Source organism: Colletotrichum scovillei (genome assembly GCF_011075155.1).
Source record: "Colletotrichum scovillei strain TJNH1 chromosome Unknown Contig00001, whole genome shotgun sequence".
Lineage (NCBI taxonomy): Eukaryota > Fungi > Ascomycota > Sordariomycetes > Glomerellales > Glomerellaceae > Colletotrichum > Colletotrichum scovillei.
This window is the reverse complement of record NW_023336259.1, coordinates 2,051,597-2,076,032: the sequence shown is the minus strand read 5'-3', so window position 1 is coordinate 2,076,032 and position 24,436 is coordinate 2,051,597. Positions and strand designations below refer to the sequence as shown.

Here is a 24,436-nt window from a genome sequence, read left to right as displayed (position 1 = left end):
GGCGGTCTTGCGGATCGAAGGCTTCCGTCTCCGCGTGTGGTCATCTAGTGGCGGTCTGCGGTGATGTCAGATGCCATCACCACGAACCCGGAATGGAAACCGATCGGAACCCGCAGATGAAGACGGGCGCCGGGCGAAGTGGGTAGAGCCACACGGAACCCAGCGATTGCCTTAGTAAGCATAGAGCTAGAGAGGACCCCTGCGCCACTTGAGGCTGAGGCGTGTCAGCATGGCGTCAATCACAGGCATGCAGAGGCAAGATCATAGGCCGATCCAGAACCGACGACCACTCATAGGCATTTCCCTTTTGCCCCTGAGACTGTGTCTGGCGCACCGTCACGACCGTTCACTGGTCGGCGAACTGGAAATGCAATATCCACTTATTTCTCCACCGCCAATCCGCGCATCTCTGGTTCTCCAAGGGTCCGATCGGCGGCGTCCAGAAGCACGGAGAAGGACATGACAGCTTCATCCGATATCCACCTCGGATATCCAGGTAGCGTAAGAGGCGTCGGCCGCGGGTCGGCTGTCGGGGCCTGTAGCAGCAAGAGGCCTTGGCGGAACCTGCTTTTCGTCGTCCCTTCTTCGTCACACTCTCGGGCTGGGCGAAAAGTGTATTCGTCCATGGATGTGTGTGTGTGCTTGTGTGTGTGTGTGTGTAAAAGAGAGAGAGGCGGGAAAGAGAGGAAGAGCTTGGGCCCAGTCTCCTACTCGCCGACTTAGCTTTCTCTTGCGGCTTCCCGCTGGGTAACGGGAACGGTACGGATGTCAGCGAGAAACGGCGTTTGGGAAGAGGAGAACCGACAAATGCTCATCCGCGGATCCACCTTTAAGCCAATCACATGCAACCAGCGATTTCACATCGGCGGCCAGTCCGCGTCCTGGGAGGTGCTGGGCCCTTTGGTACCCCCATCCTGTCCCTTCCTTCCCCCCTCGTCTCCGACGTTTTCCATCTCCATTGACGCGGTCCATGCGCGCCATACCCGAAACAGGCAGGTAGGCGAGGTAGGAGGCCCCAAGCCGAGCCAGACAGCGCGCTCCCTGCGGTGGAGTTTTCGTGCCTCCTTCGCTGCGAGCTCGCACGCGCCACCCCGAATTCCCATCTTTCTCCGGGGCACCGGCTGGGCCACTTGGCCCTGGGGGGGAAAGAATGCAAACTGCTGCAGTGCACCAGAAGCCCACTGAGAAATTTCCAGTGCAAAAAAACCTTGTGGGGGGACTTGATGCCTTGGGAAGCGTTTTGCCACGTCCTGGTTGGTCAGATCAGCTTCCTAAAAAACCCGCACACGACACCTGCTCCACCCTCCAGCCTGCCGAAGCTCGCAGCGCGCTGCTGCTCTCGGTTTTTTTTTCTCTCGCACCCCCGTCCGATTTGCTTACTAGCAAGGTTCACCTATTATTTTCGCATCCCTTATATCAACAATCGCCTCCCTCTTCCTTTTTTTATCCTTCCTGCAAAAGAAGTTGACTCATCACTGTCGATTGACGATAAACAAACAAACAACGAGATACAACTCAGAATAACTCGTTTTCATTCACGAATACCCACGACATCTACACGATACCCCGATACCAATCCCGAAGACACTAGAGGCAGAGAAAAAAAGAGCGACAAAAAACTTTCCCGCCCGCTCCATCACACGAGCTTCCTTTCCTGCTTCGCCCGCAAAACCCGATACCCAGAAGTAATATCAACCACCACCACACAGGAACCACATTCAAGATGAAGGTCTTCTCCAACGCAGTAACCTTCAACTACTCCTGGGAAGAGGTCTCAGCAGCAAACTGGCGCAAATACTGCCCGTGGAACGACAAGACGACGCACGTAATCGCCGTCGACACGATCGGCCGCAGCGTCGACCCAGCCACGGGAATCCTCCGCACCGAGCGCCTCATCACCTGCAAGCAGTCCGCCCCCAAGTGGTTCGCCTCCCTCGTCGGCGGCGGCGGCGGCGACCCGGACGTCTCCCACGTCTTTGAGACCTCCTACGTCGACCCGGCCAACAAGACCGTCACAATGGTCTCCCAGAACCTGACCTTCGCCAACCTCATCTCCGTCCAGGAGTCCGTCGTCTACAAGCCCGTCAGCCCGACGCAGACGCAATTCGTCCAGGACGCGCAGATCACCGCCCTCTGCGGCGGCTGGCAGCGCATCAAGAACGGCATCGAGGACCAGTGCGTGTCGCAGTTCCGCAACAATGCGCAAAAGGGCAAGGAAGGGTTCGAGATGGTCTTGGCTATGAGCAGGCGGGTGTTTGCCGAGGAGCGCGAGCGCGAGATGCGTGTTCGCCAGGGCGCTTTGGCAGCATGAAGTGGCTGATGGGGATGAAGATTTCAGAGTCAACCACGTTGACTCTTGTTTCTTCCCCCCATCCCGGTTTGCAACACGACACTCGCGTTATGCAGCGTTCCTCGTCATTTTTTACATCTTTTTCTCAACAAGCGGGCAGCATCACCACAAAAGGATTCGGAAAAAGGGTTTTTAGACGGCGTTCAGACATTACATTTTTTTCCGGGCCACGCCCAAAGCCGTGGATGCGGATCTTCCACTCAAACCACTCAGGTCTTGAGAGGATAATCGCCATCCCCAACTGTACAAAGACATTCGGCGTTCAGGAATATCCCTACATGATAGAGCATCCGGGGGTTTTCCTCAGACAAGACATATTCTTCTCAAGGTTCATTGCGACCAGAAATAGAGTGTTTTTAGAAATAATAGACCCCTCACAATGATCAGCAAATTTTATTGCCTCAACATGGAATTGTCCATCCGTTTCATCGTGATTCAGCAGAAATGCTTTATCCCATGTGCCGCCGCAAGTCACTGCCCAACGAAACTCTAAGCTGAATGTAAAGAACTACTCCCTCAAAGCCACCACGGTATCCCTTCTACGTAAGGTCTGTAAACCCCCTTCATTTCTCCACTCGGCCCCGGCACTTCTCCTCATACCGGACCAGCGTCTCCTTGGTATCCCGATCCAGCGCCGCCTCGCTCCCGTCCAGGACCCGCCTCGCAAACGCCACAGCCTCGCCGAACCGGCGTAGGAAGTAGAGCTCTTCCACAGCATGCAGGAGTTCTTGTAACACAGGCTTGCTGGCCTTTTCCGTGTTGAGCGGTAGCTCTATTGTCTGCCAAACCTAGCAAGGCAAGTATGTGTGTTAGTCAAAAACCACCCTTTTTTGAAGATTGTCTGCTGCAAGAAGAGAGGGGCCAAGCAGGCGGAAGGGGAGGGGAGGGGGTGTTCTCCGCGGTCCAGGGTTCTCCGGGCAGGTGGAGAAAGCCGGGTGGCTTCCATCGGAAGTGCATCCGAGCTTCGAAAAGGGCTGCCAAATGAGAACATGAAAAGCAGGATGAAAAGATCGAAAACCCATGACCCCTCGCATACTCCCTTACAAAGGCATAAATACAAAGCCAACGAGATAGAGTACATATTGTTTCTGTGCACAAAGATATCGAGGAAGCAAGGGAAAATAATGACTCACATCGCCGTCTTGCACCTTCACCTGATACGTAGCCCGAAGCTTTTGAAAGTCCTCTTCCGATTGCCAGTCTCTGGGCTTCTGCTCCTCCTCATCAGAGTCGTCGATGGCGATGTTGAAGAGGTCGCCTTCTTCGTCGGCCATTTTTGCAGGTTGTACGTGCAGGTGTGGCCCGTGAAATTAGATGAAATCCAGGGTAGGAAAAGATCCCAGAACTTTGTGAGATTCCCTTTCGAGGGTTCGGAGTATGGGTTCCTTCAGCCTGCTGCTGCTCTATTTCGTAAGTCGACAACGGGAATGACCAGTTTCGCCGGGGCGCTCAAAGTCTCGAGGAAACGAAATGTCCAAAGAAGAAAATGAAATCCCCACCCCGATTGCTCCGTCGTGGTCCAGGTGGTCGGGTATCCAATTCGGCGATTCATCACCAAGATATCCGTACAGAAACCGGCACGCTGGAAGGGGAGTGACTGACTTTGAAAATTATGCAACTAAACAATACGTTTTATGCTCTGGCTGCAAATTTTTTTACAAGCAAGTCCTGCCGAAACGGTTTCCCCAACATGACATCAAGCCGCATGGCGGGGTTAGTGGGGCCGCTTTTGCACCTAGCGGGCCGAGAAGCTTCGAAGCTTGAACCTCACCCGTCCGTCCACTCTTACCCCCCGCCTCTCCCGTCCCTTCATTCCAATCTTCCCGTCCCGTGAAACCTTTAATTGACTTCAGCTACCTTGCCTAGCTTGGGTCTACGCATATGCGAAGGAAAGATAGAATAGTGTCTGTGTGCCGGTCTTCCTTCTGATCAAAATAGTCGAAATGGAGCAGCAAGTAGCCAGGCTGGTAGAAAAGGCGTGGAACAAGTTCCAAGAGACGCCTGGAGAGAAACGCCTTTGTGAGTCTACGCCCTTCGTATCATGTTCCAGAGCTAGGTAATTTAGCTAGCCTAAACATTGGAGCTTTCTGCTCTTAGTGAAACCCCTGCTCCCTGACTGCTCCCTGATGACTTCGTCACCCATCTCAACCAGTTTCTACCCAAACGTACAAAACAAGACTAACATCCCCAAGTGATAGGAATATCCGGCATCCCAGGCTCAGGTAAATACAACTGAAAACCCTCTCTTGTCCCCAAATACTATCAACCCAACCTCTAACACCTCAAGCCAGGCAAAACAACCCTCTCCCAAATAGTAACAACCCGCCTCAACGCCCGCGCCAAAACCCTCGACCCCTCAAACCCAACCCGCACAGCCCATCCACCAGCCGCCTTCGTACCCATGGACGGCTACCACCTCACCCGCGCCCAGCTCTCCGCCATGTCCGACCCGGAAACCGCCCACGCCCGCCGCGGCGCCGCCTTCACCTTCGACGGCCCCGCCTTCCACAAGCTCGTCACGTCCCTCCGTGAACCCCTCAAGGCCGACTCCTCTCCGATATACGCCCCGAGCTTTGACCACGCCGTCAAAGACCCCAAGGAGAACGACATTGCTATCCAGCCGTATCACCGCATCGTTGTGTTCGAGGGAAACTACCTTACGCTCGACAAGCCGCCGTGGAGCGACGCTGCGAAGCTCATGGATGAGCTTTGGTTCGTAGACGTGGACTTTGAGGTGGCGAGGAAGCGGTTGATAGGGAGACATGTCAAGGCAGGCATTGCCAAGAACGAGGAGGAAGCTGATAAGAGGGCAAGGGAAAACGACCTGGTGAATGGGAAGGAGATTGTCGACTTCCGCCTGAAGGTTGATGAGGTTGTTACCAGTCGAGAAGATGACGAATGGATTCACGAATGAGAAATATACGGCACTGTGTTCAGCCATGGCTATGGGGGGCTTTATTACTCGCTGTCGACCCTCAATCGTGCCGGAACTATTATGAGGTCCTGTCCTGTCCTGTCCCGCCCTCGACCGTGTAACCGGCACTTCTGCTCAACCAATTGTGCCGGATGTCGGTGAAGACTCGCATCCCAACTATCTATGCAACGTCGATAACCATTCTCCTTCCCATTGCCATCTCACTCAGCTGCGGCCCCCGTGAAGCTACCGGGGAACTTGGCTGCGCTATAGCCTGTAGCGAACATAGAACCTCCCAGTCCCCGGCGCGTACGAGGCTGATCGCTGCCCTGCTGACGAGGGACTTGACCATGGCCGCTGGGCTGGAACGGTTCTGCATTGGGCGAGAACGCTCCGCCATTCTGGTGAATTGGGCCGTTCATACCAATGCCCGCCCCGGAATCCGGATAGCTGATGTGGTAAGTGACCGTCACAGCGTGAACGACGCCCGACGGGTACATTCCAGGAATCATTGCCTGTTGATGCATCTGAGGCTGCATCTGGGTCGCGTAGTGCACTTGACCCGGCGCCATCTGCGGCGTAGGGATGCCAGCAGGCATGACAAAGCCGGCGGGGTTAAATGGAATGGCAGGGGCGGCCTCGGGACTCTGCACAGGAGTGGGCGCCGGCACGGTGACATCTGGCTCAGCCTTGACGGGAGCTTCGAACTCAACAGCCGAGTCGTGCGAAGCGTCTGACATCGCGTCTCCCTTATCCGATCCAGCAGTCTTTGAAGAAATCGGATGCTCATTGGGATGAACATTTTGAGAGGCATTCTGGACATGCGCATGCTCGATCTCAGTACTGACACCCGCATCGACCGGATCGGTCAACTCCTTGGTGGTGCCTTCGGGCACATGCTCCTTTGCAGTGTCCTCTTCATGAGCTTGGGTGCTGTCAATGGACTTCTTCGCAATGCTGCAGTCGACTTGACCCTGGGTCTTGATGTTGATATCAATCTTAGTCTTCGGTGCCTCAGCGACTTCTAGCTTGACTGCACTGTTCTCCTTGTTCTCTGTCTTGCTGTCGGTGTTCTTCTCAAGGTTACCTTCGGTTGAGTCCTTGAGTGGCATTTGAAGTCCGGATGAGAACTGCGCAGTAGTAGTGACTGCCTTATGGTGGTTGACAGCTTCAGATAAACCAGGCATTGGGACCTGGGAGACACCGCCGGTGCCTGTCTGTGTCTGCGTAGTTCCCGAAATCCATTCCATAGCCTTTGCGGCCTCGTTGTTAGGCTGGGAAGCTCGCACTTTCTGGTTCTGTTGCAGGTGAGGCGGCAGCTTGGAGAACACACTTCGGCTGTCCTTTTCGAGGGGGATCTTGACGTCCTTGATTCCGGCAGGAGCTTCAGCAGAAGAACGTCTCTCCAGCAGCTGTTCAGGGCTGTACTGAACCCGAGGAGGGCGGTCTGTGGTGTACATAGGGGAGCTCTTGACATTGGTCAGCTTCAGATTGCTGAAAGCGTCCGTCAGGTCTTCCTCGCCATGATCCTTCTTCATGGGCACCGCCTCAGTGGCCTGAACGGCGGTCTGGGTGGGACGAGCGGCCTCGGGAGCAGCCGACTCGACGGGAGCGACGGTGCCCGTGTCCACCTCATCCTGGGAAGCAGCCATCTCGCGGAGATATTTCATCACCTTCTGCAGCATGTCCGCACGCTGAACGAAGTTTGCGGCCGTCTCGGAGTCATCGAACTTGAGGCTGTAACGCATCGATGGACCCGACGCGGAAGCTCCGAACTTGACGATACACAGGTGGTTCTTGTGGAAGTCCAGAGCGTAGTCGTTCATGCTGTGGGCTTGGTCGAAGACGCCAGGGCATACAATGATGCAGACGACACGTCCATTAGGATGCTCGTCAGACTTGATGGTCTTCAATTTGAGAACAACATCATGCTCTTTGCCTTGAGCCTGAGCCTTGCAACGGCCAGCCCAGTGGACCTCGGAATCGTTCTTATCAGCCAGGTCAGGTTGCTTCGTAGTATCTTTCGACATCTCTTTCTCCTTGCCTTTCACACTGGGAGCGGCGTTCGAAGTCGGCGTGGGGGCCGAGATGGCAGTGCTAGGGGTCGCAACTGGAAGATTCTGAGTGCTCTTGGCTCTCAGATGGGGCGGCAAGGGCATGTTGGTCGCTTCAGTAGGTCCAGTTCTAGCAGTGCTAGAGCCAATGGCAGCTGGCCTGGCCGTGGAAGGGGTAGTAGGCGTGACCTTGTTTCCCTGGACATGTGCGCGGAGCTCACCAGCAGCTCTAGTCGGAGGGTATCGATGAACCTGGGAGCCAGGAGGCATGACAATGCCATTCTGGCTGGTCTGCATGCCTTGAAAGTTCGCCGCGCTATTGTTGTTAGTTGGGTTTCTACCAGAGGAGAGGATTCACCTACTTGGGTCGACGTGTCTCGGGCAGGTGTCTGGCTGGACCAGCCGCAAGAGTTGGGCGATGGACATTTGTGCCGCCTAGGTCAGGCAGCTGCCTAGCAGCCATGGCTTCAGCATCGTTCATTCCTGTCTCTGCAAGCGCTATCATCTTCATTAGTCGAGATACTGTCTTGTGAAGTAGATGGAGAAAACATACCTCGGTAGCCGTTGAGAGCCTCAGTATTCTCCACGTTGACAGGAGCGCGGCGGGCACGCGGCGGTATAACATGCCTTTTCGGGGTATCGTCAAGAGGCAACTCATTGATGCGGTCCACACCGAGGTCGGCCTTCTCAATGTCAGTCACCCACAGAATGAACGACTTCAGATGCAAAAGCAATCACAGACCATCATTGCACGCTGGACCAGTTCTTCATTGGTCAGTGACGAAGATGCTGCCTGGAGGCGATGACTGGGCATCTTGTCCGCCTTTCTGTCGGTGTCGGTTCCCCAGGATCCCATGTTTGCAGGCAGACTGAAAGTCAGTCTGAGGGTTTCGCTAATTTGATGTCGTGGTTTGGTTCCGGCGTCTAAATGTATATCTGTCAGAAAGGGTTGAGATCAGAAGATAGTTGTGCTGCCCCCGGCTTGCTGCTCCGAGAGAGTAGTAAAGCAGGCGCAGAATTGAGATGCCAATCAGGAAAGAAGGGAAGGGAAAGGAGAGAAGTGACAGTCGTGATGACAACGAAAATAAATGACGAGTGGTAGATGAAAATATCAGTAGAGGTTCAGCTTGCTGGAGACTTACCGCTGGAGGTTCTTGGACCTTTTCTGCCGGTTAAGGATTCGTAGATGCCGTCCCTGATGGGAATCAATGTAAAGAAGAAGTAAGGCAGAAGCCAAGTGTGAAGTTTTACTCGAGTGGTACAGGAGAAAATAAGTGAGTGATAGTGATGGCAATGTTTGCCCTGGTGAGATGTGTGTTGTGGCGTGGAAACCTGGAAGAGAAGATTTCCAGAATGTGGGTGTTTTCGAGGAAGCAGAAGGAAAGAGAGAAGTGGATGGATGGCAACAGTACCTGGGCCAGGCCGGTTTAGGGCAAGAGGGGAAAACAAACAGTCCTTTCCTTAGGTAGATAGATAGCCGGTCTGTCTATCTGACTTGGAAAGAAGCCCTGCTCCGGGATGGAGTAAGTGAGCAGGCCAATGGAAGGAGCCGGGGGGGAAGCGGGAATCAGAGATAGGAAGGGCATATGACGATGGCACGAAGCAGGAACTGACTGAAGTCGGTGCCTCCTACTTGTTTGTGAAATCAAAGCGCCGGCACGAATGACCATAGTGCAAGAATAGCCATATTTAAGGTACCTATATGAACAAGATGTTCCGCAACTTATGGGAGACATTTCTCGTGTCTGAGAGAGGTCTATGTAATAAAAGGCTATTCCCGTAAGAGTACAGATTTCTTTAAAGGTTTGGGGCAATCGAAAATAATGATGATGTGCTGACGTGCACTTCCACGGGAATGAACTCTTTCACCATGGTGAAGGGCGTTCCTCACTCAAGGTTTCCGCCCTAGATGCTTCCATTATGCAAGAATAACCTTTCAACAAGTATGACAATATGAGTATTGGCAAAGAGAGGCGCAGGTCGCATAAGAAGGCACCGGAATTTGCCAGTCGCAATGTAGAAAAGAAAGAGCAGCATCTACGGCTGGATGACGAGCATACCTTGCTGGAGTGTGCGATCTTATACCCAAGCATCATATATTTACGGAGGAGCTTTATCCTAACATTGAAGTTGCTGGTTCAATTTGAACGAAAATGTCACCAGGAGAATGTCATGCGATATCCGGTATCTATTGCATATTTTCTGACTTTCTAAATCAGTGACGCATAACATGGGATCACGCCAAGTCGGAGATGACCCAAGTGATATGGTGGGCTCCTAGGAACCATTCAAGATCTCATGCGTCACAGAAAGAAGATCACAATGTATGCGTATGGGTTATGTTTTACCTGGGAGAATACCGGAGTGAGTCAAGCATACGAATTTGAGGCTTGCATCAATATCCTGTAGTTCGGCATCTTGAACCACCCGTTTGGGGAGTAGCCTGGCAGTTCCTCATGCACTAATTGTAAGGTCAGACGTTGATTCTCAGCATTTTGAGCCCGCACCGATTTCAAGCCATCACGGAACGAACATTGCGTTATTGGTAAAAGCACATCGTGCCCGTGTCATTTACTCATATCATGCCGTACTTTCTAGTTATACAAAGCATTTCCCCATCCATCCAGTAACAACCTTTGGTATATCCATCGCTTAACAGATTCCTAGAAAATGTGTTTATTTCGCAGCATCCTTGGGGACACCGCTCAGGCCCTCGGTAGCCTGACGGCCGACGTTGCTAAGGTCCTCGTTGGCCTTGGAGGCGGGACCTCTCAGGCCGGAGGTGGCACCGGTGCCAGTACCGACGGTAGTCTCGGCATCACCGCCGCTGCCGACGTTGACCTTTGTGGCGTCGGCGGATTGCCAGTCGGAAGCGACGGGGGGCTGCTCGGGGAGGGGGAGGTTGGACTGGACCTCGCTGATCTTGTCGGCCTTGGATTGGGTCATTTTTGCGATAGTTTTGAGAAAAAGGTCGCTAGAGAGGATGTAAGTTAGCGTTCTGTGGCCTGTGAGTGCTATTGGTTGGGGGGCCATAACGGCCGGGGCGCAGGGAATGTAGCTCACTGGAGTTGATTCGTCGACGGGGATTTTTAGAGTTTAATAGAAGTCGCTGGTGCTGTGACTTTGATGGTTGGCTTTTCTTGTGATTGCTTGATGAATAGAAAAAGATAATACTTTCATCGAGCTTCAACAGAGGCTCTTATATGCGAAGCTGGAGGAGGCCGAGCTCCAAGTCAGCCAGGCTTGAGCTTTCGGAGCCTTTACGGACGCTGACGTCAATTACGTCAAGCAGGTGCAATTGCGGCTCTTTGCGCGAAATCAGTGGAGAACGATTGACGTTCATCGACGATTGTCGCGGGAAGTGGAGAACATCCAACAACGCTTTTGGGCGTGGATGGCGAATGGGCGATCAGTGACACAAATTGGCCAGGAGCAAAAGCTCCAGACGCTTCGATGAGGCAGACGGGCTACATGGAATTGAGGGTCAAAGTGGTGCCTGGGCATGAACAGAGCGCGTTTTCCTCAATCAGATGCAAGTTTATTGAGGGGGTTGATGGTATCGGCCGAGTGGGCTTTTTTGCGTAAGCTTCTGTCACCCGTCCCTGAACGCCTTACTCCCAGAGTCCCAGCAAAGCCAACCGTAGAGTCGGTCTGTTCCTTTTTCCCAAAGTGCAGATGCAAATGCCGTCATGACCATGTTGACGTTATGATCCACCCCTGTCATCTCCCAGCCCTGTGCCAACTGCTAATCCTTCCCTTCTGCCACTACCACACGCGATCATTCTAGCCCATTCTCTTGTCTGTTTCAGCTGAAGTCGCCTTGTCGCCGGTGTCGGGGTTCAGGTAGTCGGAATCCTCCGCTGCCTCATATTCTTGGATCAGGTCTGACACAACCTCGCGGGCCTCGTCGAATTCATCCAGATTCTCAGCAAAAGGCGCCGTCTTCTTGTAACCCTCCATGAAGGCATTACGCTTCCGCATACCGTCGTATTGTCTTAGAATTCTCTTGAAGAGCTGGGAGCCTGTCAGCAAAGCAGGCGCGTCCCAGGATCAGGATCGTGAAACTTACAGTTGCGATACTGGTGTGGTTTGCCAGCATCAATCCACTGACACGGTGGGCCATTGGGATGTAGGGGCTCCGCTTTGTGAGGGCCACTTGAATGCTGGCCGGTCCCCATGGAATAAAGGTCGCCAGTCGTCGTTCCCGGATTCTCAGCAAACTCTTGTGGACATCTGTCGGATCCACTTCGCCCTGGATGACGTTCAGAATAGAAATGTAGCAGCTCTTCTTTCCCGGTTGAGTAGAGACCATGCGGTTCTTGGGCTGCAGCAGTCTTCGCATGACGTCCAATACAGTCGTCTTTCGCACCGTCTTGGCCTGCTCTACCTGATCGCCTGTGAATGGTGTGTATGCCGTCATCAAGAAATGGCAGCGGGGCGTGGGAATCAACGAGGCAAGAATGCTGACCAGATCGTTGTGCATGTAACCTGGGTACCTGAGAGTTGTGGTACTTGCTGACATGACGGTCGACACCTGCGTTGCCCAAGTTTAGTCTGTGAGCCTCGAACATGAGAGCATAATTCCTACCAGTTGATTTGTTTGAGCAAACGAGGGCTCCTGAACGTGTAATCTGTCGGCTGCGATGCGTGATAGAGCTCCATTGTCCAGTACCACTACCGAGTCGGCGTTTTGCGTTAACCTTCTCATGGCGAGAACACTGTTGTAAGGGTGGACGACAACATCGCCTGCGTTTGTGGTATCAGGGAAGACGGAGTATGTTTGGATGATCTTTTTAGGGAACCGGTCGTTGAGCCGCTCGAGGAGGAATGAGCCCAGGCCAGAGCCAGTACCTCCCGCGATAGAATGCAGCATCATGAAGCCCTGAGATGATCAGCGGGGGTCGCACGAATAATACGAAGTTGCACGTACTTCTAGAGAGTCGCTACCATCGGCCTCGCGGTCGATCATCTCCATGATGTCTTCGTAGACCACTTCGCCAGTCTGATAACCGTCACCCCAGTTGTTCGCAGCACCAACTCCATTCTTGCCGACGTAAAAGTTCTCGGGGTTGTAGATATTTTTGTAGGGGCCACTTTGAATGCCTTGTATGACCTGTAGTTCCTTTAGCAATAGCACAGTGTCTCGCTGAAAATCGTCGACGCACCCTTGGCTCTAGATCAACCAAGATAGCCCGCGGAATGTATCGTGTGTCGTCACTCTGGTAGTAAAAGACGTCTTTGCGATCGCCACCTTCAGTAGCGAAGTCTTCGAGGTTTCCGTCCTGGTTGATGCCATGCTCCTGACAAAGCTGCTGCCAGAATTGGCTTCCAACTGTATGGCATCAGCTCCATTGCGCACGACTGATGTTCTGTTTGGTGGGTTAAACTGACTGCTGTTGCCGCATTGTCCGGCCTGGACCGTAATGATTTCCCTGTAATACGAAGTCAAAACAAAGTATGGGCAAGCCAGGAGGCGCTCGCGAAACTTACCTTGGCATCTTTGCAGCGTGACGGCGGCTTTGGCGATGTTGGGCTCCAAAATTAGTGACCTTCCGCAAGCTGTGATGTTGGACGCGACGGTGAGAGCTTATCGATAAGAAGATGCGCGAGACGCGCTTTGAGTGCGTTACGTAAGGCAGGGTGCAGAGAGTGAGGTGGTGCAGCTTGCTCGCAAACGGTAGGTAAGGTACCTTACCTTAGGTACCTTTACTGCACTGTCTGTACCACATGTGCCACACATCAAATTTCAAGCCACATCCTGAGAGATGGGAGACTCAAATGATGGATCTCCAATTCTCCATTCTTTCATTCACAGTGAAACAGCCCACGCGGACTGCCTAGTCAAGGTCGACACGCTCGTTCTTTGTCCCTTGGCCTTGTTCCTCCACAATGAGTCTCGGCGGCCTCTCTCTATCCGAAGCGAATAACGGACTTTTCCTCGGATCCCACGCCCGCACCAAGGGTTGAAGTGCCAGGGTGCGGATGACATTTGTTGATGAGGATAGCTTTCCATCTCAAGATACGCGGCCCTCTGGCTACTCCGTACATTTGCCAGCCACGCTAGCCTCTTCTCCTTACTACGTACGTTTGGCAGATAATCAAGCACCGCTGTCCCGACATGCCTTGGATGGCTCACGTCTCAGATCTATCCGAACCCCTATTGAACGCCCCCACGGCCCGGACATGCCATATGCGCGCAACAGGCGTATAATAAAAGCCATCGATCCATAATTGCGGGATTTGCGTCGTCTGTAATTGTGGTCATTTCAACGTCGCACAGTCGATGAAAGTTTGGTTTAGGACGTAATCTGGGCAGAAACGGGCCCCTGTAGGGCTCATGTACGCTACTTACATCCAATGTAGGAGCTCAGTCCATTCCCGTCCTTTTCTGCGCCTTAGCTCCCTCTCAAGCATCTCATGATCCCATCACTGGATTGATCAAAGCGGGAGACAACCACATACTCCGTACAAGTCACATGGAACCGAAACGGCAGAGACGGGCAGAAAATCAGCGCCTATTCCTTAATAAGGTAGTTGTTCAACCGCGGATTCGGTGTCAAATGTCAGTGGAAGCTCCATCTGCTGCACCGCGCCCGAATAGCGCAGGGAGCCACTGAAGATTTGGGCGTGACATCGGACTAAGGTGGCACGCCCCGGAGGGAGCCGCTAGGTATTCCCCCCTGTTCACCCCCCCTTATTCGCGCCCCTATTGGCGCCCATTGGCTCGGAGCCAAAGAAGCAATTAAGCCTCGCCCTCCACCAACGTTGCAACTTGCTGGGGATTTGCAGGCCGTCACAGGGATCACTGGTCCTGGTCCCTCCCATACCTTACCTTTCACTGCACTCCATCGCCCTCCCTGTCTCCCCCCAAAACTGCGACAGCCCAAGGTTCCTGGTCTCGAGGATCTGAGGTTGTCTGCAGTCTGCCCGCCTATCCGTACGGGAGATACCTGACTTTAGCAGGTCCAAAGATTCAAGGTGCTCGACTGCAACAAAACCGACCTTCCATCAACCCTGCCGGGCTTGCAGAAGCACACCCCCAGCCCAACCTTTTTCTGGGTGCTGCTACATTTCATTCTTTGGAAGGTGTTGTTTCTTACCAAACCCACCAGCCGGATTTTTGGAGCAGCTGCCGGTGATCGACCACGAGCGCCGTTGTTGTCTCGCTTTAGCTTCTCGCCTTCGAACCTCTCACCGACGGGTGTGTCTGACTGTCTCGACCACAATTACAAGACATCCGCCCCCGACCACCCCTCGACTTGATCTTGCAAACGCAACCCGACCCCTTGTTGGGCTGCTGTCTCTCATTTTTACTTCGCCGAGAAGGCCATGCTTGACGTGTTTACACGGATCCACGGCCTACACACCTCAATCTCGCGAGCCGATTTCCTAGAAGCCTCGACTTATCCTCAGCTCGTTTCCTACCTCTACACCCTCCCGAATTTCCCGTCACAATGACGGACTCGAGACGAGATGATTCGGTCTCACCAATGACAAGAAGCCCTCGCGCGGCATCACCAGCCATCACGAGCCAGCCAGAGTCGCTTGCTCCTCCAGCTCCTCCGCCGAAAGATAGCCCTCCGGCTCTTCCCCCGAAGGATCTCCCGACGCCAAAAGACACGTATACCCCGATCGATTCCACGGTGGAAGCACGAGATTACATCAACGGGGGAGCACCTCATGACAGCGTGTCACCCGTCAACGACGGAAGGCGGCCGCAGCTCCCAACCCTCAACTCCACCGATAGCGTACGTCAGACCCCTGGCGGTCTGCCCGTGATGCCCGAAGACGATACATACTCCCCCGAGCCAGCTTCACCGACCGATCGCAGAAGCGTACAATTTGCCAGAACGGACCAGGTCCTGGAAGCCCCCGCAAGCCATTCGCGGCAGCCATCATGGGACGACGGCGGAAAGTCCATTGGCTCTGCCTTCATTTCTAAACTGAAGCAGCTCACCGGCTCTGGTAGCACGCAGACCCTCAAGACGAGCAGCTCCGGTAACCTGAACGAGAACGGTACGCCGCCGTCCATGGGTAGCTCGCCCACCACCGCCCAGTTCAGGTCAAGAATACCTCATACACTAGACGAGGATGGTGGCAGCGATGCTGATGCGGACGTTGAGGAGACGGCTGATGAGGGAGCCACATCGGATGCTGTCAAGCCCAAGAAGAAAAGGAGAATGCGCCGCTCAAAAAAGCAACAGATGTCTGTTCCGAGTACCCCTAACCTGCGGCATCTACCCGGCCCAGACTCGCCCGTCGGTTACGGCCGGATGGGTCTACGAAGGCGCTTGAGTATGCCAGACCACCCCGAGCAGCAGCACGGCATGTCGGAAGGGGAAGGACGAGACCAGCTTGCGGGCCCCTCATGGATAAGGTCTCGTAAGAATACCGGGGATGGCACTGAGAGCCCCGGAGGAAGAAGAATGGGCCACGTCCGTCGCATAACTGTCCTTGGTGGAGGCGGAGTATCGGATGGAGACGCGATCACGCCCAAGAGACCCTTTTTCGGCAGCGAACGAGCATCGACTTGGAAATACGTCAAGAACACCTTGAAGCTCCTTAGGCAGAAGAAAGAGGATCGTTTCGATTTCGCAAAGTCAGCAGAACTCATGGCAGAGCTGCGAGCCGGAGCGCCCGCCGTCCTCATGTTGGCCAGCATGATCCAAAGGGATGAGCATGGCAATAAGCGAATCCCTGTCCTTCTCGAACAAGTGCGCTTGCGTATTACTGATAGTCAACCCGAGTCCGACGACGACAGTGAGCGGCATTGGGTTTTCACAATGGACCTCGAGTACGGCAGCGGCCCAAGTCGAATGAAATGGGTCATCATCAGGACTCTGAAAGACATCTACAATCTCCACGTACGATACAAGCTTGCGATGAGCAACGATAAGTACTTGCATGGGCGCGCCGATGTAGGAGCCCGACCCAAAATGCCCAAGTTCCCCTGGGGCGCCTTCCCCTATCTTCGCAGTGCCCGTAATAAGGATGACAGCGAGGACGAAGATGACGCAAGCATTCGGGGCGATGATCTAGGAGAGGTCACCGCTGGCGAAGGAACTGCTGCTGAGGGTACCGCAGGAGAAGGTACAGCGAGCGAATGGGAAGGCGGTCGAGCTGGCCCTGGAGTTAGGAAGAAGTCACGTCTCGGCATGCTCGGTATGCGTAGGAAATCGACCGGATTTACTGAACCCGGGGACTCGGGTGGCGAGAACCAAATCGACCAGGTTCAGGCTCGGAAACGGTACTTTGAGCGTCAAAGAAGGGTCCTTGAAAAGTATCTCCAGGACATGATTCGGTGGTTGATGTTCCGTGCGGACAGTAACCGTCTTTGCAAGTTCTTGGAGCTGTCTGCTCTGGGAGTGCGCCTAGCTGCTGAAGGCAGCTATCATGGCAAAGAGTGCTACTTGCACATCCAATCCTCCAAAGGCATGGATTTCCGTCGAGTCTTGACGCCAAAGAAGGTCATTGCTCGCCATAGTCGCAAGTGGTTCCTTGTGCGCTCTAGCTACATCGTCTGTGTCGAATCACCAGAGAAGATGAGCGTCTACGACGTCTACCTCGTGGACTCCAAGTTTCGCATTGTTTCCAAGAAAAGCACATTGAAACAGTTGTCCAAGGGAAAGACCAAGGCCGAGGAGAAGGAGATCGACCTGGCGGAAGAGGCCGATGCTGAGAAGCATCACACACTGACACTGCATACAGCTGAGCGAAAGGTCAAATTGTTTTCAAGAAACCAACACATCATGAAGCAGTTCGAAGACTCAATAGCAGAGATGCTCAAGCAGACTAAGTGGTATGACACGAATCGCTTCGACAGCTTCTCTCCAGTCCGAAATGGCGTATTTGCGCAGTGGCTTGTAGACGGCAGAGATTACATGTGGAACGTATCTCGTGCGATCAGCATGGCCCGAGACGTGATTTACATTCATGATTGGTGGCTCAGTCCCGAGCTTTATATGCGTCGACCAGCCGCTATCAGCCAGAAGTGGCGTTTGGATCGACTCCTGCAGCGAAAGGCCCGAGAGGGTGTCAAAATTTTCATCATTGTGTATCGCAATGTCGAAGCTGCTATTCCGATCGACTCTGAGTATACCAAGTATTCACTCTTGAACCTCCACCCGAACATCTTCGTCCAGCGATCTCCCAATCAATTCAAGAAGAACCAGTTCTTCTTCGCCCACCATGAAAAGCTGTGTATCGTCGACCACGATGTCGCATTTGTCGGTGGCATCGACTTGTGTTTTGGCCGTTGGGATTGCCCGCAGCATCCGATTACGGACGACAAACCGACGGGTTTCGAGCACAGCGAGCAGCCAAAGGATGCTGAACATTGCCAGCTCTTCCCCGGAAAGGACTACTCGAACCCCCGTGTCCAAGATTTCTTCAAACTCGACGAGCCGTACGAAGAGATGTACGACCGAAGCAAGGTTCCCCGAATGCCGTGGCACGACATTGCTATGCAGGTCGTTGGTCAGCCAGCCCGAGATTTGACGAGACACTTCGTCCAAAGATGGAACTATGTCAAGAGAGGCAGGAAGACGACCCGTCCTTTGCCGTTCTTGCTACCGCCTCCTGATGTAAAAATGCACGAGCTCGATGCCCTTGGGCTGACGGGCACTTGCGAAGTTCAGATCTTGAGGTCATCCGCCAATTGGTCTCTGGGAATTGAGCATGTCGAGTGCAGTATCCAGAACGCCTACGTCAAGATGATTGAGGATTCCGATCATTTCGTTTACATTGAGAACCAGTTCTTCATCACCAGCACCGAAGCGTTCAATACAAAGATTGTCAATCGCATTGGTGATGCGCTTGTCGAGCGCATCATCAGAGCCCACGAGAATGATGAGGACTGGAAGGCATGCATTGTCATTCCTCTCATGCCTGGTTTCCAAAACACTGTCGATGAGCAGGAAGGTACCAGTGTTCGTCTCATTCTACAATGCCAATACCGCAGTATCTGCCGCGGTGAAGGCTCGATCTTTGAACGTCTTCGTGCTGCCGATATCGAACCGGAAGAGTACATTCAATTCTACAGTCTGCGACAGTGGGGCAAGATTGGCCCCAGGAATGCTTTGGTCACTGAGCAGCTTTACATCCATGCCAAATGTATCGTGGTAGATGACCGTGTTGCGCTCATTGGTTCCGCCAACATCAACGAGCGGTCCATGCTTGGAAGTCGTGACTCTGAGCTTGCTGCTGTTGTCCGTGATACCGACATGATCTGGTCAACGATGGCAGGCAGACCTTACCAAGTTGGTCGATTCGCGCACACGTTGCGACTTCGCCTGATGCGAGAGCATCTTGGCCTCGATGTAGACGAGATCCTAGAGGAAGAAAGGCAGGCCGAAATGGACCGCCAGGCCGAGTACGAGGCAGAGATGGATCAGATTTACGATGAGGAAGCAAAGTCACCTCCCGTCGCGGGGTCGAGTGCACAGCAGTCAGCCAGCAAACCGACCAAGCCAGTAATGCCAGGACAGGCTGCAAGCTTTAACCATGATGCCGCAGAGGCGGAAGCGGCAGCCGAGGAAGCGTCGTCAGTGTCCTCTTCAGACAAGGGCAAGGACCGCGACGACCGTGTAACCGGCAACGAAGCACACGACCTGGAAGTCGCCGGTTTTGGCAAAGACCACTGGAAGGAAGCAGCCCAGCTCGGACTTGATCGAGGAAGAGACTCTGTCATCATCAATGGCCGTGAGGTCCTTGTCAACAACGTGAACTCTGAAGGAAAAGGCACTTTGCAATCGCCGATGCAGCCTCACGAGCGCAAGCCGTCGGCGGATCACCACACGGAAGAGGAGGGCGGAGTTAGCAACGATGCCCTGCCGCCGATACCAGCTCTCAACAGAAGGACTACAGACCAACTCGGCCTCCCTCGCACAGCTGGGCTTCCCACACTACCTGCTGTAGACGATACTGACATTGGCGGACCTCCTGTTCACTTGGACCAGAGCGGCCAGCCGACCAACGGGCCACTGCATCCTCTGGCTGCTGACATCAGGCAAGCGCACATTGATAAGGATTGCATGCGTGACCCAGTCAACTCAACCTTCTTTGATGACATCTGGAACAGGGTCGCTGAGAATAACACGAAGCTGTACCGCCGCGTTTTCAAATGCATGCCTGATTCAGAAGTGCTCACATGGCCTGATTACCGAGAGGCTGTGTCCTACACGGAGAGGTTCAGACAGAGTATGGAGGGCCAAACCAAGACCGATGACGGAGACCCCAACATAAACCGCCACCAAACGCCTGTCAGCGGAGGTGGTGCCGGTATGGGCGCGCCAGGCCCCGGGGCTATCGCGAGCGCTGTGGCGGATAAGACGGAGGAGAAGCTGCACCTCAAGACTAACCATTCGAACCATCCTAGAATTGTCATCCCGGCGGATGATGACCACGACGTCAACGAGAAGAGCGAGCACCCAAGTTCCCGAGGCGGGCTCAACCTCAACACAGACGTGCCGGCATCATCAAAGCGTCCACAGGATGACCCATCTCCCATTCTTCCTGCTGGAGACGTTCCCTTCCCGGCCTTTGAACCCGGCCCTGCCGCCGACGCCACCATGTTGGAACCGGCACGAGAGAAGAGTAGGGAAAGAAGAACAACTTTTTCCCCTCTAGAGAAGCCACCTTCGAGGGATGTGAGCATTCCAGCTCAACAAGCCCAAGGGTCGGTTAGACGCCGCCGACGGGCCACTACTAAGGGCAGCCGGCGCGGTATGCCGCCCGAAGAGGTGCTTGGGCGGGCTGAAGCAGAGGAACTGCTCAGCATGATTCAGGGGCATGTCGTTAACTTCCCATATGATTGGCTCCTGACTGAAGAACAAAACGGCAACTGGGGATTCCAGGTGGACGGTGTCGCGCCGCTTCAAATCTAGTAAGTCTCCGTCTATCATTCCCGTGCGTAGCCGGTCCAGTGCTAACACCCATTGCAGCAACTAGGTGTTATACACAGTTCAGAACGGTCTCATGGACCTGCTGGACAAAGCCTCTCTATATGGCTGAACCACTACACGATACATCGATGCACAGGACGGAGTCAGAGAGGAGCATCTTGGCGTCGCGGGTACTTTCACTGTATTGATTGTATTCTTATGGCTTCGGCCGTTGTTTTTACATGTATTGTACACATTGTTAAATTACAGCCTTTATTACACCTTCTCACTTACCCAGATGGCGCCTTTGCAACCCGCCCGGATCACACCGGTGAGTAACCAGTGCGGCTCCGCCTTCTTGGCGTCATGCTCGACAGCGTGGTCCAGGTGCTCCAGTTCTTCATCGCGAATCCGCCGCAGTGTCTTGATGAGATCGGTGAACTCGGGACCGACATCGTAGCCTTCAGCTTCCCACTCTGTGACCATCTCAATGAGGGTTCTGATTTGGTTGTTGTAGTGATCGCCAATTTCCGTCTCGACGGCCTCTGTACATGCCATGGCCGCTTCGCGACCCATGACTGCGGTACTCCAGCCCAGCCCAGTTGACATCAGCTGCCACAAAGGGTACAGCGCAGTCGGTCGCACGCGATGCTTGTGAATGAGGGCGTTGAATGTATTGAGGTGGCCTTCTTCTTGGTCGTACATGTGTGCCATGAGAGGTCGAAGGTGTGGGTGTCGATTGACGATCGGTGGGGTTTGAGCTGTGTAGATTCGGGTGGCAGCGAGTTCTCCGGCTTGATTGACTCGAAGCTGAATAGTGTCAGTATGGTTTCCCCAACTGCATACAATTGCACAACTTACTGCTGAAGACAAGAAATCCCGCTGCTCTTGGGTCAGGGGCTTTCGTCGGGGCGCCGCTGCTGCACCTTTTGCTTCGGCCTGCGCATTGGAAGTGCCGGATAGCTGTCTGCGCGAGATGCAAACACCCGGCGCATACGCGTTTCGCGCTCCAATTCTTGCGATGCCACAGCAGGGCCTCAGAACTGATCTTGCTGAAGCCATTGTGAGATTTTCTGTAGGTGGACAAGACCCCTAGGGTATTCGGAGCACAAACTCGGCCGAAGACAAATGCAAGATGTCAATGACATCGAACGACTAGACCCTGTGGATGCTGAAGCATCTTTGAGCGTTGATTGGCTAGCTGAAGGGCAGGTCGGATGGGCGTGGGCCGATGCTCCGACTGCTCCACCCCTGTGCAGACGAATGACATAATCTGAGCCAATCAGGCACGCGTTCGCAACGACAATGGCCCAAGGCTGTGAATAGGAGCCAGACTTTCGAGTTCTTATTCTAACAACCTTACCACACAACCGCCAGCAACAATTTCCCGAACGTTCACCTCTCTACACCCAATCGACAAAGGAACCTCATCTTTCTGCGACTCGAAGTAATCGTATTTGTTTTCTTTGCATCGATAGCCAATTGCGTAAACCGATCGATCGGTCTTGAATTACTTAATTCACCCGGCGCAGCTGCTTGAAAGAGCTCCCAGCCCCTTAGTCGAATACCCGATCGTAAATCACCATGGCCGACATTGATGATGAGCTTTTAGCTCTCGCCGGAGGCGGAGAGTCCTCTGACGAGGAAGAGGAGGAGGTGATGTCCGAGGTGGAGAGTAGGGCGCAATCCGCGTCACCACCGCCCAAGGCGGCTGCGAAAAAGTCCGCTGCGAAAAAGGTGAAGAAGCGCGCTGGAGGAGGCGACTCAGAAGAAGAAGGAGAGGCGTAAGTTTCTCCCGTTTCGTAATACACCCAGGCGCATTCCTACCTCTACACCGGAGGAATTCCACCAACCTTGAGCTTCACCTTCGACACCTTGAATCTCAACCTCTCAGCTCATCATCGCGCGCGCAACATTGGCTTCCATTGCCTTACCTACCAATTACATCACTGACAATGCGCCTCAGCTCTTCAGCACCCGGTAGCCCCAACTCGATAGGATCCGCCGCCATGGACGAGTCCGACTCCGAGGCCGAGCCGCATAGGGCGGGCCAAGACGATGATGAGGAGGATAAGTACCCGATCGACGGCATGTTCAAAAGCCGCGCCGAGAAGGAAATGGTCATGGCCATGCGCGAAGTCGAGAGAGAATCGCTGCTCGCAGAGCGACAGGCCGAAATCGAGCGCCACAGACAGAATCGCATGCTGCGACAGCTTGTCAGCAAGCAGGAGAACGAGGAGAAAAAGCAGAAGCTCAAGAAGCGCAGCGCCGACGCTGCCGACCTCGACGACGAATCGCGCACGACAGCGCGGCCGCGCACCGACGGCAAGACGTCAGCAATAGATGAGCTACGTCGCGCGCGTGCGGAAAAGGTCGACCGCATTCGTCGTCGCGAGGAGGAGCGCAAGGGGCTTAGGTCGCCGCGCGATGACTACCAGGACGACAGCGATGAGGGAGGCGATTACGAGGAGAACCAACGCCGCCGGCACCGCAAGTCACGATCGCCGGAGGACGAAATTGTCGCACGCGAGTTGCCGCCTCCAGACATTCGGGATTTCGAGCGCATTCGCGTCGGAAAGAGTCGTTTCGCGGAGCACTGCTTCCACCCAAGCTTCGAGACGACCATGATAGGATGCTACGTCCGCATCAGTATCGGTCCCGACCCCAAGACGGGCCAGGACGAGTATCGCATGGCGCGCATTCAATGTCAGTCCGCCCGCCGAGGCGTTGTTGCTGACAAGATGCTGACGTTTTACAGCCATTACAGTTGGCAAGCCATACGCCATGACAGGCCCTAGTGGTGCCTTTGTGACCGATCAGTATGTTCTGGCAGCTCATGGTAAGGCAGAGCGGCCGTTCCCATTCATCTTCCTGTCAGATCGGCCATTTACTGAGGTGAGTTTACACTTCAGATGCTCTATATTGGAGGACGTCCAACTGACTGAAGCAGCGTGAATACAATCGATACGAAAAGGTCATTCAGTCCGAGGGCCTGACTTGGCCCAAGAAGAAGACCCTCATGGACAAGATTGACGATATTAACGCGCTCATCGCGTACCATCTCTCCACCACCGAGATTGACGAGCGCATTCAGCGCAAGGCCGCGCTCCGCAAGAAGTTCGATCCCAAGCTGCGTGAGCGCCTCGCTCAAGACATCGAGGTCGCCCGCGCCCAAGGGAACACCAGAAAAGCAGAGGACCTGCAGGAGCAGCTCGACGACCTCAAAACGAACGTATTGGCCTTCAAGACGAGCCTTAGCGAGACCTCATCTAAGCCCAGCGCAACATCCCAGCAGGACCGGTTAGCTAACATCAACCGCCAACGCCGGCTGGAGAACGCCGAGAACGTTAGGAGAGCACAGCTCAAGGAGAAGGCCGAGGCGCGTAAGCTGGAGGCGGCGCTGGAGAGGGGCGAGGATATCAAGAACGATTTGTCGCGACGGCTGCGGACAAAGGCCAAGTTCATCCACGACGCCAACGATACGGGCAGCAAGAAGACAAAGGACAGCAATGCGAGCACACCCGCCAACGGCACGCCCAAGATGGGCGCTCAGGAGAAGAACTTCTTGCCCAACTTGGTCAAGCTGCAGGCTGCGAACCAGGAGAAGAAGGGCATCCCGACGATTCACAAGCCGCTCATGGACGATGACATTATCGGATCCCTGGATCTCGATATTGACATTGACATTGACTAAAGAAGTCTTGTTTAGCGGCGGAAACTTTTGCAAGGTTGCGCGGGAGGGACTTGGCCTGGCTGGAGACTGTGGTAGGTTGCTATAAAAGTTGCTATAAAGGGGCATAAGAGGGTTTACGGGTACAGAGGCCTAGCATCACATGGCACCTTTCCAGCGCAGTAGTTGTAGAGTAGAGAAAAAGCGTTTTGGCAGGGCTCTCTGCGTGAGCGAAGTAATCGACGCGATAGAGCAAACAAGAATGAAACAGGCTGCGCAAGCACTCGTCGATATCATGGATACTCGGCCGTAATCTCACCTGCCTTCCCTCAGAGTAGCCTAATTTCTTCCAATGACCGTATCCTGGGCGTGAGGCCCATTGATTCCTGTCTATCTACCTCAGTGAACCTGGAAGAGAACGGGTTAATACGCGGGACGCTACTGCAGACTCGCCCACCGCGGGGTCGGACTTAAGGTCTCGCCCCGCGCCCGTGGTCTGGTGGTGAGTGAGCTGCGGGGCGATGGATGCGCCAGCCCACAGTGCCTAAGTACCTTACTATAGGTAGC

General features: G+C 54.1%; 8 protein-coding genes across 8 annotated transcripts; 4 read left to right on the top strand and 4 right to left on the bottom strand.

Annotated features, from left to right (window-relative positions):
• The first annotated feature begins 1,338 nt into the window (after positions 1-1,338).
• On the top strand, positions 1,339-2,729 carry HER10_EVM0006532 (PRELI-like family protein). Its single transcript, XM_035476115.1, has one exon. It carries the CDS (start codon positions 1,724-1,726, stop codon positions 2,309-2,311), a length of 588 nt encoding a protein of 195 aa, XP_035338458.1. The 5' UTR covers positions 1,339-1,723; the 3' UTR covers positions 2,312-2,729.
• A 39-nt stretch (positions 2,730-2,768) lies between these two features.
• Positions 2,769-3,949, bottom strand: HER10_EVM0006888 (uncharacterized protein). Its single transcript, XM_035476461.1, has 2 exons — positions 3,484-3,949; positions 2,769-3,138 (listed from the first exon to the last, which is right to left on the bottom strand). The coding sequence occupies exons 1-2, from the start codon at positions 3,622-3,624 to the stop codon at positions 2,914-2,916; spliced, it is 366 nt and encodes a 121-aa protein (XP_035338501.1). The 5' UTR covers positions 3,625-3,949; the 3' UTR covers positions 2,769-2,913.
• Positions 3,950-4,058: 109 nt separating this feature from the next.
• Positions 4,059-5,374, top strand: HER10_EVM0010046 (uncharacterized protein). The gene is made up of 3 exons (XM_035479516.1): positions 4,059-4,369; positions 4,543-4,572; positions 4,642-5,374. The coding sequence occupies exons 1-3, from the start codon at positions 4,294-4,296 to the stop codon at positions 5,262-5,264; spliced, it is 729 nt and encodes a 242-aa protein (XP_035338798.1). The 5' UTR covers positions 4,059-4,293; the 3' UTR covers positions 5,265-5,374.
• A 111-nt stretch (positions 5,375-5,485) lies between these two features.
• HER10_EVM0011060 (uncharacterized protein) lies at positions 5,486-8,174 on the bottom strand (the record flags this gene model as incomplete). Its single annotated transcript, XM_035480502.1, has 4 exons — positions 5,486-7,634; positions 7,681-7,816; positions 7,872-8,001; positions 8,061-8,174. The coding sequence occupies 4 exons, from the start codon at positions 8,172-8,174 to the stop codon at positions 5,486-5,488; spliced, it is 2,529 nt and encodes an 842-aa protein (XP_035338889.1).
• A 2,827-nt stretch (positions 8,175-11,001) lies between these two features.
• Positions 11,002-12,877, bottom strand: HER10_EVM0007412 (tubulin/FtsZ family protein). The gene is made up of 7 exons (XM_035476969.1): positions 12,809-12,877; positions 12,710-12,750; positions 12,484-12,650; positions 12,249-12,431; positions 11,907-12,200; positions 11,388-11,852; positions 11,002-11,332 (listed from the first exon to the last, which is right to left on the bottom strand). The coding sequence occupies exons 1-7, from the start codon at positions 12,814-12,816 to the stop codon at positions 11,102-11,104; spliced, it is 1,389 nt and encodes a 462-aa protein (XP_035338554.1). The 5' UTR covers positions 12,817-12,877; the 3' UTR covers positions 11,002-11,101.
• Positions 12,878-14,772: 1,895 nt separating this feature from the next.
• HER10_EVM0007912 (uncharacterized protein) lies at positions 14,773-20,266 on the top strand (the record flags this gene model as incomplete). Its single annotated transcript, XM_035477452.1, has 2 exons — positions 14,773-20,201; positions 20,260-20,266. 2 exons carry the CDS (start codon positions 14,773-14,775, stop codon positions 20,264-20,266), a joined length of 5,436 nt encoding a protein of 1,811 aa, XP_035338605.1.
• A 209-nt stretch (positions 20,267-20,475) lies between these two features.
• Positions 20,476-21,261, bottom strand: HER10_EVM0010274 (ubiquinone biosynthesis protein COQ7; the record flags this gene model as incomplete). The annotated part of the gene is made up of 2 exons (XM_035479739.1): positions 20,476-21,009; positions 21,061-21,261. The coding sequence occupies 2 exons, from the start codon at positions 21,259-21,261 to the stop codon at positions 20,476-20,478; spliced, it is 735 nt and encodes a 244-aa protein (XP_035338825.1).
• A 205-nt stretch (positions 21,262-21,466) lies between these two features.
• On the top strand, positions 21,467-24,249 carry HER10_EVM0006380 (plus-3 domain-containing protein). The gene is made up of 4 exons (XM_035475966.1): positions 21,467-21,983; positions 22,166-22,905; positions 22,958-23,094; positions 23,150-24,249. Exons 1-4 carry the CDS (start codon positions 21,784-21,786, stop codon positions 23,891-23,893), a joined length of 1,821 nt encoding a protein of 606 aa, XP_035338442.1. The 5' UTR covers positions 21,467-21,783; the 3' UTR covers positions 23,894-24,249.
• Positions 24,250-24,436: the final 187 nt, after the last annotated feature.

What these genes read in the sequence shown, in the direction of transcription:
- HER10_EVM0006532 (XM_035476115.1), top strand. Translation starts at nt 1,724, where the DNA reads ATGAAGGTCTTCTCCAACGCAGTAACCTTCAACTACTCCTGGGAAGAG.
- HER10_EVM0006888 (XM_035476461.1), bottom strand. Translation starts at nt 3,624, where the DNA reads ATGGCCGACGAAGAAGGCGACCTCTTCAACATCGCCATCGACGACTCT. An exon ending in TGAAGGTGCAAGACGGCGAT is followed by an intron (nt 3,139 to 3,483) that starts GTGAGTCATTAT and finishes TTGCCTTGCTAG; the next exon opens with GTTTGGCAGACAATAGAGCT.
- HER10_EVM0010046 (XM_035479516.1), top strand. Translation starts at nt 4,294, where the DNA reads ATGGAGCAGCAAGTAGCCAGGCTGGTAGAAAAGGCGTGGAACAAGTTC. An exon ending in GCCTGGAGAGAAACGCCTTT is followed by an intron (nt 4,370 to 4,542) that starts GTGAGTCTACGC and finishes AACATCCCCAAG; the next exon opens with TGATAGGAATATCCGGCATC. An exon ending in ATCCGGCATCCCAGGCTCAG is followed by an intron (nt 4,573 to 4,641) that starts GTAAATACAACT and finishes ACCTCAAGCCAG; the next exon opens with GCAAAACAACCCTCTCCCAA.
- HER10_EVM0007412 (XM_035476969.1), bottom strand. An exon ending in ATGGTAGCGACTCTCTAGAA is followed by an intron (nt 12,201 to 12,248) that starts GTACGTGCAACT and finishes TGATCATCTCAG; the next exon opens with GGCTTCATGATGCTGCATTC. An exon ending in ACCACACCAGTATCGCAACT is followed by an intron (nt 11,333 to 11,387) that starts GTAAGTTTCACG and finishes ACAGGCTCCCAG; the next exon opens with CTCTTCAAGAGAATTCTAAG.
- HER10_EVM0006380 (XM_035475966.1), top strand. Translation starts at nt 21,784, where the DNA reads ATGGCCGACATTGATGATGAGCTTTTAGCTCTCGCCGGAGGCGGAGAG. An exon ending in TCAGAAGAAGAAGGAGAGGC is followed by an intron (nt 21,984 to 22,165) that starts GTAAGTTTCTCC and finishes AATGCGCCTCAG; the next exon opens with CTCTTCAGCACCCGGTAGCC. An exon ending in TCGCATGGCGCGCATTCAAT is followed by an intron (nt 22,906 to 22,957) that starts GTCAGTCCGCCC and finishes GACGTTTTACAG; the next exon opens with CCATTACAGTTGGCAAGCCA.